The following is a 17,659-nucleotide window of genomic DNA, read 5'->3' as shown; positions in this document are numbered from 1 at the left end:
TTGCGGCATAGGCATCTTGGTATCTACCTAATCGTAGACTTTCGTTTTAGTGTGTCTCCTTTTGTATCCACTCAGAGTTCCAAAGTTAACAGGAGCTAGTTAGTCGCGAAGTGAGTTTGTCCGAGATATAGTTTTGGTAGTGATTCCTATACAATCTTTATTTTGACTCGACCAAATAGACTACTATGTTGACACTAAAACTGTATCATTATTGGTTAACCAGTCAAGAATAAACATAGACTCATCTAAGTCTCCCTCGTTATATAGGGACAGAAATCCTTTCAGTACCACAAGTCCCTCCTATATGGACTTTGTATACTATCAAAACTGTATCGCGGATTATTTCCGCTCCGCGGACTAATTCGCTTCTGTCGATTCTAAGTAAACGCGAAAAGACGACGCACTTGAGCGAAATCGACGATTAAAATAAGAAAATAGTCAAGGATCTCATCGGATGCCTCGGCATCCATCTGGCCAATTCGCACGTGGGAGCGTAATTCGGCCCCCTAATTTGCCGATCAACAACCAGTTCGACGTGGTTGATTAAGGTACCTATTGACGAATACAGCTTCAAATTGCCTGCCCTACATATATTGCTGTAGATTCTGCAGGTTCGACGATTGGTCTATTACATGCAACATCGTATGCAGACTCTCTATGACTTCATCAATACCGTGGTGCATGGAGGCACTGCTCTAAAAGTGGAGGGAGCAAATGGGTCAAGGGGAACCTCAAGGGAGATATACTGGAAAGATGGGATACAGGGTGATCGATCAACCTTGCAAGGTATGATTATAAGTGCCAAGACAGACACCAAGCTGGCTAGCAACGGCTACAAGAAGATGCTTAGATGATATCGTTAAGTCTGGTTGATCTCCATCGCATCGCTGTCCTGTTTTCGGTCACAAGGTCCACCGGCTATATATAATAGATTTGGAATTGGATCAAGTTGTCGATTCTCCAGGCCGCTGGTTGAAGAGCGACAAACTATTAACCGACTAAGGTAGGTACGCATATCCCATTCTTTACCCCGCACCCCGCACCCCATGGGCCGCTATTCCGGTTCGGCGAATCAGAATTCGTCCGAAACATGAAGCATTAGATTCCACGAAGCTGCTCCTAGTCTCGTGGGAAGTCTTGGGACGGCGGACGGCGTCTTTCCCTCCTATCGACTATAAAGTACCACGCCTGCTCGTCGGTACCAACAGACCCTGTCTCCTTGACCAGCTTCACTTCGATTTCCAGGCTGTAGGATTGGAATAGGGTCAAGCTAGACTTGTACATCTATCTTCCCATCATGGCGTTCCTGATCCCTCTGGCGCTCTGCGCCTTTGTCGGTCTCACTTATGTCATTCTCTTTGTCGGAAAAAGAGAGCGTAACCTTCCTGGCGGTATGCGTTGCCCTGTGTAAATATTAGAGAGCAGAGCAGCTTATGTGTTTCTGTGCAGGTCCACCGACATTGCCTATCATTGGAAATCTCCATCAGATGCCATTAAAAAATGCCCACTTGAAGCATGTCTCCCTCGTGCTGGCTCTTACCTGCGCACTCACTGACCTGACTTAGGTTCACCGAATGGGCCAAAGAGTACGGTGGAATGTACTCGCTGAAGCTCGGCACTGGCACAATGATCGTGATTACAGACCGCCGGCTGGTCAAAGAACTCGTCGACAAGAAATCCTCCATCTACAATGGCCGACCGGAATCCTATGTTGGAAACGGAATCATTACAGGAGGCGATCATCTACTCGCCATGGATTACGGAGAGCTGTGGCGCGCTTTCCGCAAGGTTATCTACCAGCACTTCAAGGAGACCATGGTTGAGAAAGAGCATACCAAGGTGGTGAACGCCGAGGCGATCCAGATGTGTCGGGACTTTCTGCTCGCCCCTAACAAGCAAATGTTACACCCGAAGAGATTCAGTAATAGCATTACCATGAGCTTGCGTAAGTTTCGTCTCCAGCAGGGCTCCTCTATTTCTTCTGACATGCGAGATAGTATTTGGAGTCCGCACACCCACGCACGACACGCGGCACATGATCAAGCTGTACGATATGATGGAGGATTGGTCAAAGGTTATGGAAACCGGAAACACTCCCCCGGTGGACATCTATCCCTTCCTGCACTGGATCCCTGAGCGATTCTTGGGTATGTGGGCTTCACGTGCGAAAGCCGTTGGCGACTCCATGAACCAGCTATACGCCGAATTCTTAGACGTCGTCATCGAGCGACGAAAGATTAAGGGGAGCAAAGGTTCTTTCATGGATAAGGTCCTGGACGAGAACGAAAAGCATGGGTTCAACAGACATCAGTTGTATTTCCTGGGGGGCGTGATGATGGAAGGTGGTTCAGATACTTCATCCTCAATTGTCATTGCTTTTATCCATGCAATGACAAAGTGGCCCGAGATTCAGAAGAAGGCGCAAAAACAGATTGATGCAGTTGTCGGAGAAGACAGGACACCGGTCTGGGAAGACTATGACAAGCTACCTTACGTGGCTGCGATTGTCAAAGAGGCCATGAGATGGAGACCGGTTGTTCCCCTTGGCTTCCCTCATGCTCTGTCTGAAGGTATGTAATCTTTCTCTCACTTCCCACTAGTATCCTGAAGTACATTTCTAACGTGGTCGCAGATGACTGGGTCGATGGTAAATTCCTTCCCAAAGGTAGCACTATCATCCTCAATGCATGGGGTATGCATCATGACCCAGTTCGCTTCCCCAACCCCGATGTCTTTGATCCAGACCATTACTTGGGCGTCACCAAATTGGCTGCCCACCTCGCCAGTTCCGCCGACTATGAGGATCGCGACCACTATGGATACGGCACTGGACGCCGTCTATGCCCCGGTATCCATCTTGCAGAACGGAACCTGTTCCTTGGAATTGCCAAGCTGCTTTGGGGCTTTAACATTAGTCCCGGCAGAGACGAAAACGGTGCGATCATTGAGCCGGACGTTGATCCCAAGAGGGCATACAGTGAGGGCTTCCTGGTTTGTGCCCATCCGTTCCCATGTGAGTTCAAGGTCAGGAGTAAGGCGAGGGAGGAAACAATTATGAGAGAGTTCAAAGAGGTGGAAGAGAAAGTGTTTTCAGCCTACGAAAACCCTGTGGCTTAAGAGCTCAGCTGCTCGGCTGTGTCAACCTGTACTGGATAAGTATAGCTAGCATCTCTAATAATAAAGCGAGTCAAATGAACCCAGATGGGTGCCAGCATACCCTAGGTACTTTGAGCATAACGAACCTATAATCGCAGACAGAGTGCTTATATCTTCACAGGTCAATTGACCCTTTGACCTTCTCAACTGATACGGCTGCGAAATGTCGGGCGCAGAGCTTCGAGATAATATCTTTATTCTGACTTCAACATTGCCCGGCGATCCGGAGGCATGGAGTTAACACGGAGTAATCTCCTAGCCAAGATCTCTGCACACCATGTTACGCAATTTGACAATGCATGATCTGATCAGCACCAGTCCGCCGGGGCCTGTATCAGGTCTTTGTTCCTTTTGGAACTTGAAACGCGGTACCGGTACTTGGAGTGCCGCGACGCAACGTTCCATCTGATATAGAACTTGTCGATGAATCTATTGAGATGAGATTGAGGAATGACCGTAAGATGGTAAGCAGATCGTAATAATTGTGTTCATGTTTATATTTCGAATATTTTATAAACATAAAAGATCATACAGAGGTATCTGTGGTGTTGCTGGTATTATTAATCTTTACGAGCGAATCACAAGCCGCCATCGCCGCACAAGCGAAGAGGGGCAAACCTTGTTATCATGTCTGGTTTGATCGGCGCATCCTTCTTCGCGGCTTCTTTGCTATCTGTGATCTATCTATTATCTGCTATCTAGATAGCTTCACCTACAGTCCAAACTTCTATTTATCAATAGCCATTCTTCGTCTCTTCCTACCATGTCCCGCACCGCCCCGCGCTCCGCCAGGCTGTGCAAAGCCGGATTCCTAGTGGAATCGGGATCTCGACAGCTGTTGACTCCGTCATTCCGCTGGATCCTGGATCCCGAATCCTGATGCTGGTACATCCGCTGAAGCTTTTGAATTCACCACGGGCCCCCTCGGTCCATAAGTACTGTACCTGAGTACGGAGAGTATTTCCGCCAGGGGCGAGCTGCTCCGGGCGGAGGACCGCGGGATCATCCTTCTCCTAACCAATCACAACTCATGGACCTACCCCCCAATGCTCCCTGCGACAGCCGGCAGGAATCTTATTTCGAGGACATCCCTGCCTCTCGAGGTGACTGGTAGGGCATCTCATGGAGCCGGCCAGGCACATTATGAACCTCCCGTTTTTGTACAACCTTATCCCAACTCGACCTTCTAGAAGAGGATCATTAACCATGTCGAATATGCGTGAACGGCCAAAAGATAACATAACAAATCCATGAGCTGAGTCGGATGGGTCCTAAAGGACCGAATCCGTACTCCATGGCAGCAGTACTTTTACGTGCTTTTATTCCTCTCGAACCCAAGGCGGGCTTCGAACCTCTACGCCTCTGTTGAAATGCATTTATAGAGCGATCATCCGCTCATTAAGTCTTAGTTTTGATCAGCCACGTTTGACCCACCTTACCAGAGCTTGCGCCTTGTATACTTGTTGAATCTTGCATTTATCAACATATTCATTGCTTTGGAACCATGCGTTCAACACATTCCTTCACCTTGGGCGCAGCGCTCTTGTGTGTCCTTAGTAGCACGAATGCGTATAAACTGGTCGACACGTTTGACAGTACGAACTTCTTTGACGAGTTCAGTTTCTTCACGGGCACGGATCCAACCCAGGGATACGTCGATTATGTCTCTGAATCTGCTGCTAACAACAGCCATCTGGTACGGACTCAAAACAACCAGGTCTACATGGGGGTCGACTACACCACCAAAAATCCATCCGGCGGAAGGAAGTCCGTACGAGTAAGTAGCAACAAAGCATACAGTAAGTAAATGTGCCTTCATGTAGGAGTACGCTTTTACTAACTCTTAACAGCCCAGGGGCTTTTCATCGCTGACATCGCACACATGCCCGGTGGGATTTGTGGGTATGTTCAACCTGACTTCTAAGACAACAACTCTATAAGCATTGGCTAATGAAATTGGAACAGCACATGGCCAGCATTCTGGACATTTGGTCCCAACTGGCCATCCAGTGGTGAGATTGACATCATTGAGGGCGTCAACAGCGCCAATACAAACACAATACATCTCCATACCTCACCCGGATGCACAGTAAGCAGTCAGAACTCAGCGTCTGGCACTTCGTCGCTCGGCAACGACTGTAGCGCGGGAAATTCAAACACAGGCTGTGGCGTCAGCACGTCGAATACCAACGCATACGGAACCGGCTTTAATGCCAATAAAGGTGGGGTTTACGCCATGCAGTGGGCGTCGAACGGAATCTACATCTGGTTCTGGCAACGGGGCCAAGTGCCAGCCGGCATTACCAACGGCTCCCCAGATACCTCACATTGGGGTACTCCTATGGCATCCTTCTCGGGGTCGGGCTGCGATTTTGCCTCGTCCTTCAAAAACCATAACATAATCTTCGACTCGACGTTTTGTGGTTCCTGGGCCGGGCAACAAAGTGTGTGGTCCAGCGGCTCGTGTGCCAGTCTTGCTTCCTCTTGCAATGACTACGTTTCAAACAATCCGTCTGCGTTCAAGGACGCATACTGGCTGATCAACTCGGTGAAGGTTTACCAGTAGTCGTTGGCATGTGTACTTTTTGCTATGGTTGCGTCTAACTTTTGCGGGCAAGGGGGAATGGCGACTTGGGCTCCTGGAGTTTTCTGGCGCATGATATCCCAAACGGATTTATATTTTTTGCTTCGGGGCACTGTTTTTTTGCACTGATTTTTACACTGTTTCTTGTTTGTACTACTTATGGATTTCTATTGTACATTATACATTCGGGAGGCAGGGTTTCAACGATATGTCTTCAACCTCATTTTAGAAGGTGTCTATGTTAGGAGTTGCTGAATTACGGAATGAAAACATTTTGCAGTATATTCACGTTCGAGTAAAATCGACAGTATTGACTATTGAGTAAGTGGGAAATAATCAACTATTCAAGCCCTGCTGCTCGCAACATACGGGGAGAAAACCTCCTACAGCCTATAAGAAAATAAAATCTTTATTTATCCACAGACAGCGCTTAGTTAGTGAAAAGCAAACTGCTCGCTCAAATACCACCAAACCCATTAATTATACTTCACATCTACAAACCCTATATAATACTTAACACCGCTGACTTCCCGTTCACGTTCACGTTAAAAAAGACCTGGATGTACGCCCCAAGAATCATTCTCCAGAATTGGAAGATTTGTTAGTGATATATCAGTCACGATATTATAAATCTTGATGATTTCTGATTCTGATTCTGATTCTGGATAGGAATAAGAACAGTGCTAATAAGGAAGACACATATCCAGATTTCAAATTGTATAATCAACACTGTTCCATTTCCAGTGCCATAAATAGCGGAAACTAAGGGCCAGAGGCACAATGTATGCAATTCTCATTTTCAACCCCGGAGCGTCGGCTTGAAGTTTTTTCTTTCTTGTACATGTCTCAAAACAAATGGAAAGGAATCGAGCTATATATGTTTTCTGTTGTTGTACAGAAATATAAAGCTGGGTCTCATGTAGAAATAGAATACCGAGCGAGGCCCGGTTCCAGAATATTGTATGTATCCTTGATTCATTGCATGGCGATTGTATTACCAGTTTTCTGACATGCGTCTAGGATTGACAAAGGTAGCACTAATGATGTGTAGCCGGGAGAAAAAGCGTGAGGACGGAAACCCTTGTGTATGGTCATTCATGATGTGATGAGTAATAGCATGTTATGAAGTTAAGTTACTAAATTACACATGCTAATAGAGCTGTGGTATTTATTCTGATACTTGCTGGACATGAGGAACGGAGCAAAGACCCCCAAAGCAGCAATAGGGACACCAAGGATCATCATATCTCAGCAACACACAGATATCCGGGACAGCCTTGGTTCCTAGTGCATCCATGTTTCAAGCTTACTCCACAAATATCGGTGTCACAGGATCTTCAGCATACAGCTTGAAGGTATTGACATACTCGAAGAATGAGGCTTTGTAATTTCTCTCATACGTCGTAAAATTGACGTACTGCATCCCGAACTTCGCATGATAGCCTAAAAAAGGTCAGTGGTAAATTTGTACTGAAGACGAAGAACTCACCAGAGGTCCACTCGAGATTGTCCATAATCGACCATGCAAGACATCCTACCACGTTCACACCTTCCGATATGGCAATCAAAACGGATTCCAGATAATTTCGAAAATAAGCAGACCTTGTATAATCGCTCAAAATGTCCTCCTTCAGAGTTCTGAGTTCCTCATATGGTTCCGTCCAGCCAAATTCGCTGATGGCAATACCACCAGAGGGCCAGGTGTCTTGGATATAACGGAGAAATGCTGGGACCCAATCTGTCGCACGCTGTAGCCATGGTGAGTACATGTCGGACGCGGCGCCAATTAGCCACCCGGTAGGACCAGTGTTACTTGAGTTGTAGCATCCAGGGTAGAGCGGGTTGGAAGAATTTGTAAGGCAGTCAGCGACGCCGACGTCAGGTGCGAAGTAGAAGTACGAGGTGTAGGCGTCATGAGCAAAGATATCAGCGGTACCATTTATCAATGACTTCTGCTCATTGGTAAATTCAAGCCCCAGAGTTGAGACGTGATCTTTCAGCGATTGTGGATAATCGCCATTGACGAAAACTGGATTCGCAAACCACCCCTCATTAAAATCCCAAGCCCTCTGGGTCGCTAAGGCATCATCTGTTGAATTTGTCAACGGAATTTTATATCCACCATTGTTTTTGAATGAAATTGTTCCATTTATACCCATGGACTTTGCTAGACGGTACGCAGAGGCGTGTGCTAACAACGCATGATGACCACAGAAAAACGGCTGGGCCTCAGGGGGAATGGTCACGGCAGTGAAGTAGCCTTTTGGCATCTAGCAAAAGATCAGCAGAGATTCATTTTGGACAGGGAATGTCCAAAGGGTTTGTGAAATTTGGTGGAAATGACTGACTGGATATTCCTGGCAAAATTCGATAGGCTCGTTGAGCGTGAACCAGTGAGATACCCTATTTCCATATCGACTGAAAACTACCTTGGCATACGAGAGGAAATCGTCCACAATTTCGTCACTCAACCACCCGCCATACGAATTTTGTAGGAACAATGGAAGATCCCAGTGATATAGAGTAACCATTGGCTTCACGCCGTATTGGAGGCAGGTATTGATCACATCGTCGTAGTGTGCTAGGGCGAGCTCATTGACAGGTCCTTTACCAAAAGGGAATATCCTGGACCAAGAGATGGAGAAAGAGTAATAGGGCACACCGAGAGCAGCTATCCGAGCGATATCTGTTGAATAGTCAGTAACCGATTCTCATAGATCCAAGCCATACTTTACCCTGCTTGTACAGGTAATACTGGTTGTCACCCACGTCACCCGTATCATTCGAAACCGTAAGATAGGTAGCTCGGTGGGTGAAGACGTCCCAGATTGAAGGTCCACGTCCTTCAGCCTGTGCTGCACCTTCGATCTGATATGCCGCAGATGAAACCCCCCAGAAAAAGCCAGACGGGAATTTCCAGCTCTCATTCATTGATACCAGAGGGGACTGGTAGCCGCTTGGGAAAGCGGAATAGTATAGAGGAGGTGGAGGAACCAATTCACTGGTAGGAATGGGGGTGGCTTCTACAGTTGTATTGATGGTGGCTGTCTGAACTGGGCCCACGAAGAGATCCCAGTATTCTGCAGAAATGTTGGTATACAACCAGAACATGCGGGATAATAGCACCTACGCTTGAGATCAAGTGTAATGGGCGTAGCAAATGCCGATGGGTTTGCCACTGGGGATCCGTTGTTGGCTGTGGTGGTGGCATTCTCTGTGAGTAGAAGGGATCCGGTAGAGTTGGACGCTGCTGCAAGTGTGAGACCTGCGATTAGCAGGCAAATGTTCAAGGAGAGCTTCATAGCAAGAACGTGAGAAAGAGACAATAAACACGGCCAATTGATGCTATTCTAAACCCATCATCTGCAACGGGTTAATTTTCCTTTTGTATGGTTCCATGCCCCGCTCAATGGCGGGGTTGCACCTTCTTCCACGATCATGGTCAAGATCGTCTCCTCATTCAGGAGTTCACTTCAGCCTTTATCCGGGGCAGCGGGGAGCCTCGTCAAGGATCGCAAGTTGCTGCGTGGTTATTGGTGGTTATTGGCGTGGTTGTTGAAGATGGATGAATAGATATTTACCAGAGACTGTTCACGAGCCTCGGCAAAGCACAGAGCGAGCGACATTCGGCAAGGCACGTCACGTGATCACGTGAGCCCCTGCAAGACACGGGGACACGGGTATTCCACGGGTATACCAAGGGTATCCCTGCCGGCACGGGTATTATACGGGTACCCCTGCCGACGCGAATGAGGGTGAGCGCTCTGAGACCCGAGATCCATCGGCCCAAGTATACCTATGTTGTAAGGTTGCACTGTATCTCTTGTGACCTCGGAATGGCTATCGCGATGCTCGACACACATGCAAGAAGTATCTGCGCATCAACACTTGCTCTGATCATCTTTCAACATTGTATATTGTCTCGGTTTCCGGGTATATTCCTGTCTTCTGCGGATCCGTAATCCTTGCCCTACATAAGTATTCCTGACTTCCTAACTCCTGAACTCCATACTCACATATGCAATGCCTTGGGCGACTCATCTAACTCATCAAATCAAGTCCCTTATCCCGTTTGAGTTTATCCGCTAACACCGCCAACGCGCTACTGGCCGCGCTTCGCTCAACTGCGCGACCGGGAAAATCTACCAAAGCGATTCGCAATGCTGCCAGTGCTGCATTCCCATAGAAGCCCAAGAACCTTTGCTCGTAATTCTCCACCATGGACTTCAGGACGACATACTGCGTTGATGATGCCTCGGAGGGTGGGGTTGAGGTGATGCTTGCCATTGCCCGCCAGTAATGCCATGGCGGCCAAGGGTTTTCATTTCGGGATTTTGAGAAGTCTCGGAGGGAAATAGCAGCATACCCGGCCCCGAGACCAGTCATTCGAGTGACGTGAACCTGCTCCGGAATCCAATTCCCCTCATCATCTTTCTTCCATCCCAACCTCGCTCGTCCTTCCTCCGTCCTTTCGCTTCCTCTGATGCCCCACAAGACAGGACATGCCACCCGCATTTTAGCCATCAGAATGTCTATCAGGCTGTGTCCACGCCAGCCTAACTCGGGATTGGAAAATATGGATGCCACGACAATTCCAATGGGTTCAGCAGCCTTGGGCGACACGCCAGCTTCGTCAACAAATTGAGCGACGACCGCCTTCGCAAATTGGTTGAGAAGGTATATGAATAACATTGGAAGCTCATCGCCGTTGTTCCTGACATCCTGTTGGCTGGGACCGGGCTTTGAGACCATGAATATACTTGGATCAACGCCAGGGCTGCCAACCTGGAATGATTCTTTAAGCACGGCAACAATTTTTGCCATCTGTAGTGAACTGTTAAAGCCGTATCACCAGTAACGGAGCAATGCATACTTACAGGTTGTTTATTGGACCCCTTCTCCCCCGTCAATTGACCCATGGAAGTCCTGATTGCTCGGCGCATCTCCCCCGTCTTCTTCTTAAAGGGGAGATTCTGCTTTCCTTCATTGACGATCGTTGCTCTCAACTTCTTTAGAGATTGGTGAATTTCCGTGTAGCGATCGACGTCAGCAAGAATATGGGGGGGTTTCTTGGAGGCCGACGGAGCTAGTTGTGTGGGAGCCGGTTTTGTCTGTTCTTTTGAGGGAGGCTGCACCGTGGTTACGGAGCTCTGCTGGGGCTGCGGAGCCTTTTGAGGAGGAGTTTGATCTGCAGGACTCGTAGGTTTTGAGGTCGGCTTGGGAAGTTGGTTGTTTGGTTGAGCTGTGAGTTTCTGAGCAGCCGGGACTTGAGGCTTCGGTGCTTGAGCCGCTGGCGCTGGAGCGGCTGGAGCTTGAACAGCGGGTGGCGGAGGTGAAGGTGCGCGGGGAGGAGGGGTTTTGACCCTCGGTGCCGGGACTGGTATTTGTTTCTTCTTGTTCTCGATCTCTCGCAGTCTACACTCCTCCTTCGCGCGCTCCGTTTCAATCCGGACGCGTTCCTCCTCTTGTAAAGCTTGCAGCCGGAGCCTTTCTTGTGCCTCCCGCAGCTCGTTCAATTCGTAGGCGCGTAATGCAATTGCTCGAACCCTCTCGTGCTCGGCGAGGGCTGCTGCAAGGGCGTCTTTGTGAACGTCCTCGGCATTGCGAGTTTCAAATCGCATGTCGTGATTGTAGGGCGATCCAATATGGCTTCTCCTCAGCATAGACGGCAAGTCATCATCGCCAGAGGCTTGGGACCCCATGGCTTTGTTGCATGGAGAGGAGAGGCTGGTGAGGAAGCCCGCACTCGATCGTTGAGCAAAGAAACATTTTGCCCAAGGCGGAGGCAGACGAACCGGATTGCCGCACTACGGCCACGGCGAGGACTGTTATCTGCACACCCCGCATCCCCGGCCCATAGGAAGACGCCGTCGGCTGGAGGCTATGGTTGACGAGGATGGTCGTGAGCTGGCCGGGAGCAAAAGAGGATGAAGAGGAGAGGAGACTGGATGTCGAAGAGCTGCATCGATACTATTCATAGGATTCACCCACGCAGCTTTCATTCACCCCACGAAATATCACATGGTGTCGGCAGCTACCGAGCACGTGAGGCGGCTCCTAAAAGATTCGAGACCAACCCTTCTAAGGGTGAGGAGTCCAATGCGGTTCTAGTTACCTACATTACATACCTACAGTACCTACCAAGACATATATCGAGGAATGCGTCCGTCAATCCACCTCCATCTCTTTGTCGACGTTCTTTATCCTCAGACCCAACTCATCTCACCACTTTCGTAAACGCATCAATCCAGCCCCGTGCCCTTATTACGCGAGCTCTCTCGGCAAACTAGGCGCCAAGGTTGCCACCTTATTAGTCAAATTCGCAGTCGACAGGGAAAGCGTCAGGCGAGAAGCATCGCATAGCTCGAACCATCATATCTCTCGACAACATCCCCAAATTCTCCCTAACTCCAACTCTCCCACACCCACATCCTCGAATCGTCGAGAACCACTCCTTCACACCAGCCTCTTCATATCCTCTCCTTTGCCCTCCTTTGGTTCTTCTGCTACAATCTTTCGGACTGCCCACAAGAAATCCATCTGTCTCGACCGCACTCGGCGTGCACTTGTCCCATTAGCCATGGAGCATAAGCAGAATCAACCACCCCCTGGTGGTGTCCCGGGCCCAACCGGCCGCAGACTGCATATCGCCCATCGCAGGAGTCCTTCTGAGCTTACGCCTCTGATGAGCATGTTCTCGTCGCCTGGAAGTAAGTTCTCTCTGTTTGTTTCTTCAGCTGCTCCAATGGCTGTCGTCATCGAATGCCATCATCGATATCGAGTCATCACTAACAACGCCTAAGTGGAACAACTTGCAATACAGCAACAGATCGAACTGCTCCAGCAGCAGCAGCAGCAGATTCAAGCTACGCATCAGCAGTATGTGAACATGGGAATGATCCCACCGAGTCAACACCTCGCACCCGGCGGTTACCCCATACAGCAACAGATGCAGAATCTGTCACCACAGTCGGCGTTCCAATTCCCAAACCAGCTACAACAGCAACAGATGAACGCACCAATGGGTGCTCCAACGCAACCGTTGTCACATCGCCGTAATCAATCGGCACTGCCCAACATGGGCATGGGTCCTCCACCTGCTCCGTCCTCTGGCACATCCGGATCCGCATTCGGTGATTTCGGAGGACACAATCGGGAGAACGTATCTGCTCGAGGTGGCAGAGGTGGTGGGCCTCCCGGCGGTGGGCATCAACGTCGACACTCTCTCGCGTTACCGGAAGCCAAGAAGGCGGCGGAATTAGCCCAGCAGAAACGGACCACGTCCGGGTTCCAATTCCCCATTCCTGGAGCTGGCGGTGCTTCCCCGTCAAATGCAGATCAGACGGATAGTCCTCCCGCAGATGACAAGAATGGTCAGGGTCAGAACACTGGAAATCATGTTTCGACGGGCTCAAATTTGCGGGGTCGGGGCTCTGCTCATGGAAGAAGCCAAAGTTTGGCTATCGGCGCAAATGGACGAGGTGGTTCATCTATGCGCGGTGGCGGCTCCTTCCAATTCCCCCCGATGCAAGCGACAGCAGATGCAGGCGCTGGAGGTCAAAACCAAGGACATGGCAATGACTTCTCGAGACGAGCAGGTTCTACTGGACATAACCGAACCTCATCTCGAAATTTTGAAGGTAACTGGAGAAACCAGCCACCTCAGCAACCCCAGCAAGATCAGCAGGGGCAAATGGGTAATTTTCAGGGCCAACAGCAAGGCGGTTTTCAGCCCGGTCATCGCAATCGTGGCTCGATGAACCAGTCGATGAGCTCCATTGGCAACTTCCAGTATGGTGGACAACCTCAACTGGTCCAGTTGCCACAGGGCCAGATGGCTCTTGTTCACCCTCAACTTTACCCTGGTCAGCAACTGAATCCGTTGCAGATCAGTCAGCTCCAGGCTCTACAGGCTTCACAGATGAATGGCCATGTCGGACTGCAGGGCAGCCAGCACGCCCCACAACTCTCTGCACAGCAACAACAGCAGCAGCGCAAGACACTTTTCACTCCCTATTTGCCACAGGCCACGCTTCCAGCCCTCCTTGGTGATGGCCAGTTGGTTTCCGGCATCCTACGTGTTAATAAGAAGAACCGTAGTGATGCGTATGTCTCAACTCAAGACGGCCTTCTCGATGCCGATATCTTCATCTGTGGTAGCAAGGATCGAAACAGAGCTTTGGAAGGGGATTTGGTTGCTGTAGAATTGCTCGATGTGGACGAAGTCTGGGGTCAGAAACGAGAGAAGGAAGAAAAGAAGAAGCGCAAGGATATTACCGACACGCGGACCGGTGGATCAGGCAATGGGAATGGCGAAAGATCACACCGTGACAACTCTACAAACGGCGATGATCAGTCAAACACTGCTGATGGTGGGATCCGGAGACGCGGCAGCTTGAGGCAACGCCCGACTCAGAAGAAGAATGACGATGTTGAAGTGGAAGGTCAAAGTCTTCTCCTCGTTGAGGAAGAAGAGGTCAATGATGAACAGAAGCCACTTTACGCAGGCCACATCGTTGCCGTTATCGAACGCGTTGCTGGCCAGATGTTCTCTGGCACGCTCGGGTTGCTTCGCCCAAGCAGTCAAGCTACGAAAGAAAAGCAAGAAGCTGAACGTCAGGCCAGAGATGGGGGTAACGGTCGCCACCAAGAGTCCCGTCAACCAGAAAAGCCAAAGATTGTCTGGTTCAAGCCAACTGACAAACGAGTCCCACTGATCGCCATCCCTACCGAGCAGGCACCACGTGATTTCGTGGAAAAGCACCAAGAGTACGCCGATCGAATCTTCGTTGCTTGTATCAAGAGGTGGCCAATCACTTCCCTCCACCCCTTTGGTACACTTGTCGAACAGCTCGGCAAGATGGGCGAATTGAAGGTCGAGACGGATGCTCTCCTCAGGGACAACAACTTTGCCTCGGATGAATTCTCCGACGCTGTCATTCGCAGCATTGGTCTCGACGATTGGTCTCTTGAGAAGGAAGACCAGGAAGCACTTGCTGCACGACGGGATTTCCGAAGTGAGAGGACCTTCACGATTGACCCTAACCATGCAGAGGAGCTTGATGATGCCATTCACGTCAAGACTGAAGTAGATGGGAAGATCGAGATCGGTATCCATATCGCCGATGTTGCTCACTTCATCAAAGCAAACTCTCTCGTTGATCGTGAGGCCAAGAAGCGTGGTACGGCCGTTTATCTAATGAACAGAACTTGCGCAATGCTCCCACCGAAGATTGCTTCTGATATCTGCTCCTTGATCCCTGGTCAGGAACGTCTCACCGTCAGCGTGGTCTTCAAGGTCAATCCTCACACTGGCGTTGTCTACGAGGACGAGACATGGATTGGAAAGGGCATAATCAAGAGCGGCGGCAAACTAACATTCAAAGAAGTTGACGCTGTGCTCTCGGGCCACCTTGACACAAAGCTCCAGGGAGCCGAGGTCAAGGATATCCAGATTCTCCACGTGAGTTAATTATCATTCTCTGTTTTTCTGGCCTTTCTAACAAGTAGCAGGCTGTTGCGCAGAAATTCCGAGAATCTCGCCTCGGAACAGACGGGGAGACCATCGCTCCTTTGAGACTCATTTACCAGCTTGATGACGAAAATGTCCCTGTCGAGCAAAACATCTTCCAGTCCACGCCTTCCCATGAGCTAATCGAGGAACTGCTGCATAAGGCGAATGCATATGTCGCACAGAAGATCGCAAAGGGCCTGCCCGAAAAGGCTCTCCTCCGTCGGCAAGGGCCCCCCAACCCTCGGCGACTCCAAACCTTTGCCGATCGAATGAACAAGATCGGCTACGAAATAGATACGACCAGCAGCGGAACCCTCCAGAACAGTCTATTCAAAGTCGACGACACAAACATTCGCAAGGGGATGGAAACCCTTCTGGTGAAGACTATGCAGCGCGCGAAGTACTACATTGCCGGAAAGACCCCTCAACACCTCTACCCGCACTATGCTCTCAACTTGCCTCTCTACACCCATTTCACAAACCCGTCCCGCCGTTATGCCGATTTAGTCGTTCATAGACAGCTCGAGGCCGTTCTTTCCGAAGGCAAAATCGAGTACACTGAGGATATTGAGACTCTTGTCAAGACAACCGAGTCTTGCAACACCAAGAAAGACTCCGCTCAGAATGCCCAAGAACAAAGTGTGCACATCGAGTCATGCAGGATCATGGACAGAAAACGCGAGGAGGTCGGCGGTGAGCTCATCAGCGAGGGCATCGTTCTTTGCGTGTACGATTCGGCCTTCGATGTTCTGATACCTGAATATGGTTTTGAGAAGAGAGTGCATTGTGATCAGCTCCCACTGAAAAAGGCCGAGTTCAGAAAGAATGAGCGCATTCTGGAACTGTACTGGGAGAAGGGCGTACCTTCATCCGCATATGTTCCAGAGGATGAGCGCCCAAAGGCCGGTGTATCCCAACGCACGGCCAATGCCGTAGCTGCCGCCAAGCAGGCTGCAGTTGCCGAGCGAGCTAAGAAAGAGCACGAGGAGGCTCAACGCAAACAGATGGAGACCGGAACCATCTCGACTGACGATGTAGACGCCCTCTTCGATGACGATGATGATATGTCTGATGTCGCGGAAAGCCTTGCTGGTGTTTCACTTGCCGAACGCCCAACTCAGAGTGTCCCTCCATCGCCCACAAAGAACTCTCTGACGGCTACCGGCGACCTTCATCGCACTCGTTCCGACTCGAAGGTCCCCACGGCCGAACCACCAATCGAGTCTAAGCTCAGTGCCAAGGATAAATACATGAAGTTCTTCACATTACGAGAGGAGAACGGGGAGTATATCCAGGATGTTAAGGAAATGACCAGAGTTCCTGTGATTCTGAAGACTGATCTCACAAAGAGTCCTCCGTATGTAACAACCATATCTTGCTCTGTTCATTGCTGACATATCTCAGATGCCTTACCATCCGTTCCGTGAACCCCTATGCTCTCTGAACCCTCATCAAGATATCACATAGCTTTGTTGTTCACCCGACTGTGGTGTCGTATCATTAGCTTTATGGTTTTCCATCGTATGGTTGGAGCAGGGAGACAAATGCCTACAGACATACAATATGTGGGCGGCTCTTGGATCCCACAAGGTGCCACATTATACGGGTGCCTTTAACCCGCGCGGGATAACCCCATTAATAAGATTGTCATGGAAATGGTCAAAAGCAACAGTCTGGGAAAGATAACCGGTATTCACAGTCGAGCGACGGAAAGAAGGCGTGATGCGCAGAAGTGAGAACCAGGAATTTATATATCATGGTGTCCACTATGTATTTTCTTTGCTTTAGCGTTTGCATCTATATTCCTTAGCGCAAATCATATATTCCTGAAGCGCGGCTCTCGATGCCGTCCCAAGCATATTAGACCGGTGAAGCAATTGACCTGTGCTTGTCAAAACCCGCGACTCGGCGAATCCATTCACTCTCTGCATATCCTTCCCAGCAACTACTTTATTCCAGACAAGGATCGTGGACGAGCACACTGCATGTTATATACCCACAGCCGCCGAGGTATTATCATCAGTTCTAATTGCCCCGTTCAATGCTTGACATGGCATGTTCATCTGCAACGCGAAGTGTCATGACCTACGGATCTAGTTACTTCCGAGGGCCTTGGCAAGCTCTCAGACGACCCTCAATTAGCTATACGGCATTGTGGTCTCGAACTCTATAGGCGAATTCAGATTCCAAATGCTTGACTTGAAACCGATGCGATACGCGAGATCCTTCATCGTCCAACACTTAACCACTGGAAATCACACAGTACCCTGTCGGCCATGGAGCGAATCTGACCTATTTGCAATAAGCTTGTTTTTAACGTTGCACTAGGCCCGAGCCTCCAGCCTCCAAGCAAGCATTCCCAGAGCGTGATGACATTGCTTTCCGGAGTCCCAATTGGCCCAGTC

General features: G+C 49.6%; 5 protein-coding genes across 5 annotated transcripts; 3 read left to right on the top strand and 2 right to left on the bottom strand.

Annotated features, from left to right (window-relative positions):
• Positions 1-1,153: 1,153 nt before the first annotated feature.
• M430DRAFT_58947 (hypothetical protein) lies at positions 1,154-3,212 on the top strand. Its single transcript, XM_024868766.1, has 5 exons — positions 1,154-1,391; positions 1,450-1,513; positions 1,566-1,945; positions 1,998-2,570; positions 2,633-3,212. Exons 1-5 carry the CDS (start codon positions 1,298-1,300, stop codon positions 3,115-3,117), a joined length of 1,596 nt encoding a protein of 531 aa, XP_024721213.1. The 5' UTR covers positions 1,154-1,297; the 3' UTR covers positions 3,118-3,212.
• A 1,448-nt stretch (positions 3,213-4,660) lies between these two features.
• Positions 4,661-6,001, top strand: M430DRAFT_121806 (glycoside hydrolase family 16 protein; the record flags this gene model as incomplete). The annotated part of the gene is made up of 3 exons (XM_024861820.1): positions 4,661-4,955; positions 5,007-5,058; positions 5,122-6,001. 3 exons carry the CDS (start codon positions 4,661-4,663, stop codon positions 5,720-5,722), a joined length of 948 nt encoding a protein of 315 aa, XP_024721212.1. The 3' UTR covers positions 5,723-6,001.
• Positions 6,002-6,885: 884 nt separating this feature from the next.
• Positions 6,886-9,326, bottom strand: M430DRAFT_121803 (glycoside hydrolase family 1 protein). Its single transcript, XM_024861819.1, has 5 exons — positions 8,871-9,326; positions 8,476-8,820; positions 8,089-8,426; positions 7,230-8,010; positions 6,886-7,183 (listed from the first exon to the last, which is right to left on the bottom strand). The coding sequence occupies exons 1-5, from the start codon at positions 9,040-9,042 to the stop codon at positions 7,047-7,049; spliced, it is 1,773 nt and encodes a 590-aa protein (XP_024721211.1). The 5' UTR covers positions 9,043-9,326; the 3' UTR covers positions 6,886-7,046.
• A 455-nt stretch (positions 9,327-9,781) lies between these two features.
• M430DRAFT_102090 (hypothetical protein) lies at positions 9,782-11,403 on the bottom strand (the record flags this gene model as incomplete). Its single annotated transcript, XM_024860766.1, has 2 exons — positions 9,782-10,564; positions 10,618-11,403. The coding sequence occupies 2 exons, from the start codon at positions 11,401-11,403 to the stop codon at positions 9,782-9,784; spliced, it is 1,569 nt and encodes a 522-aa protein (XP_024721210.1).
• Positions 11,404-12,102: 699 nt separating this feature from the next.
• On the top strand, positions 12,103-16,698 carry M430DRAFT_66848 (hypothetical protein; the record flags this gene model as incomplete). The annotated part of the gene is made up of 4 exons (XM_024869250.1): positions 12,103-12,450; positions 12,544-15,203; positions 15,254-16,611; positions 16,659-16,698. The coding sequence occupies exons 1-4, from the start codon at positions 12,321-12,323 to the stop codon at positions 16,696-16,698; spliced, it is 4,188 nt and encodes a 1,395-aa protein (XP_024721209.1). The 5' UTR covers positions 12,103-12,320.
• Between the last annotated feature and the right edge of the window lie 961 nt (positions 16,699-17,659).

The sequence above is a fragment of the Amorphotheca resinae genome, assembly GCF_003019875.1.
Source record: "Amorphotheca resinae ATCC 22711 unplaced genomic scaffold M430scaffold_6, whole genome shotgun sequence".
Classification (NCBI taxonomy): domain Eukaryota; kingdom Fungi; phylum Ascomycota; class Leotiomycetes; order Helotiales; family Amorphothecaceae; genus Amorphotheca; species Amorphotheca resinae.
This window is presented reverse-complemented; position numbering and strand designations above follow the sequence as displayed.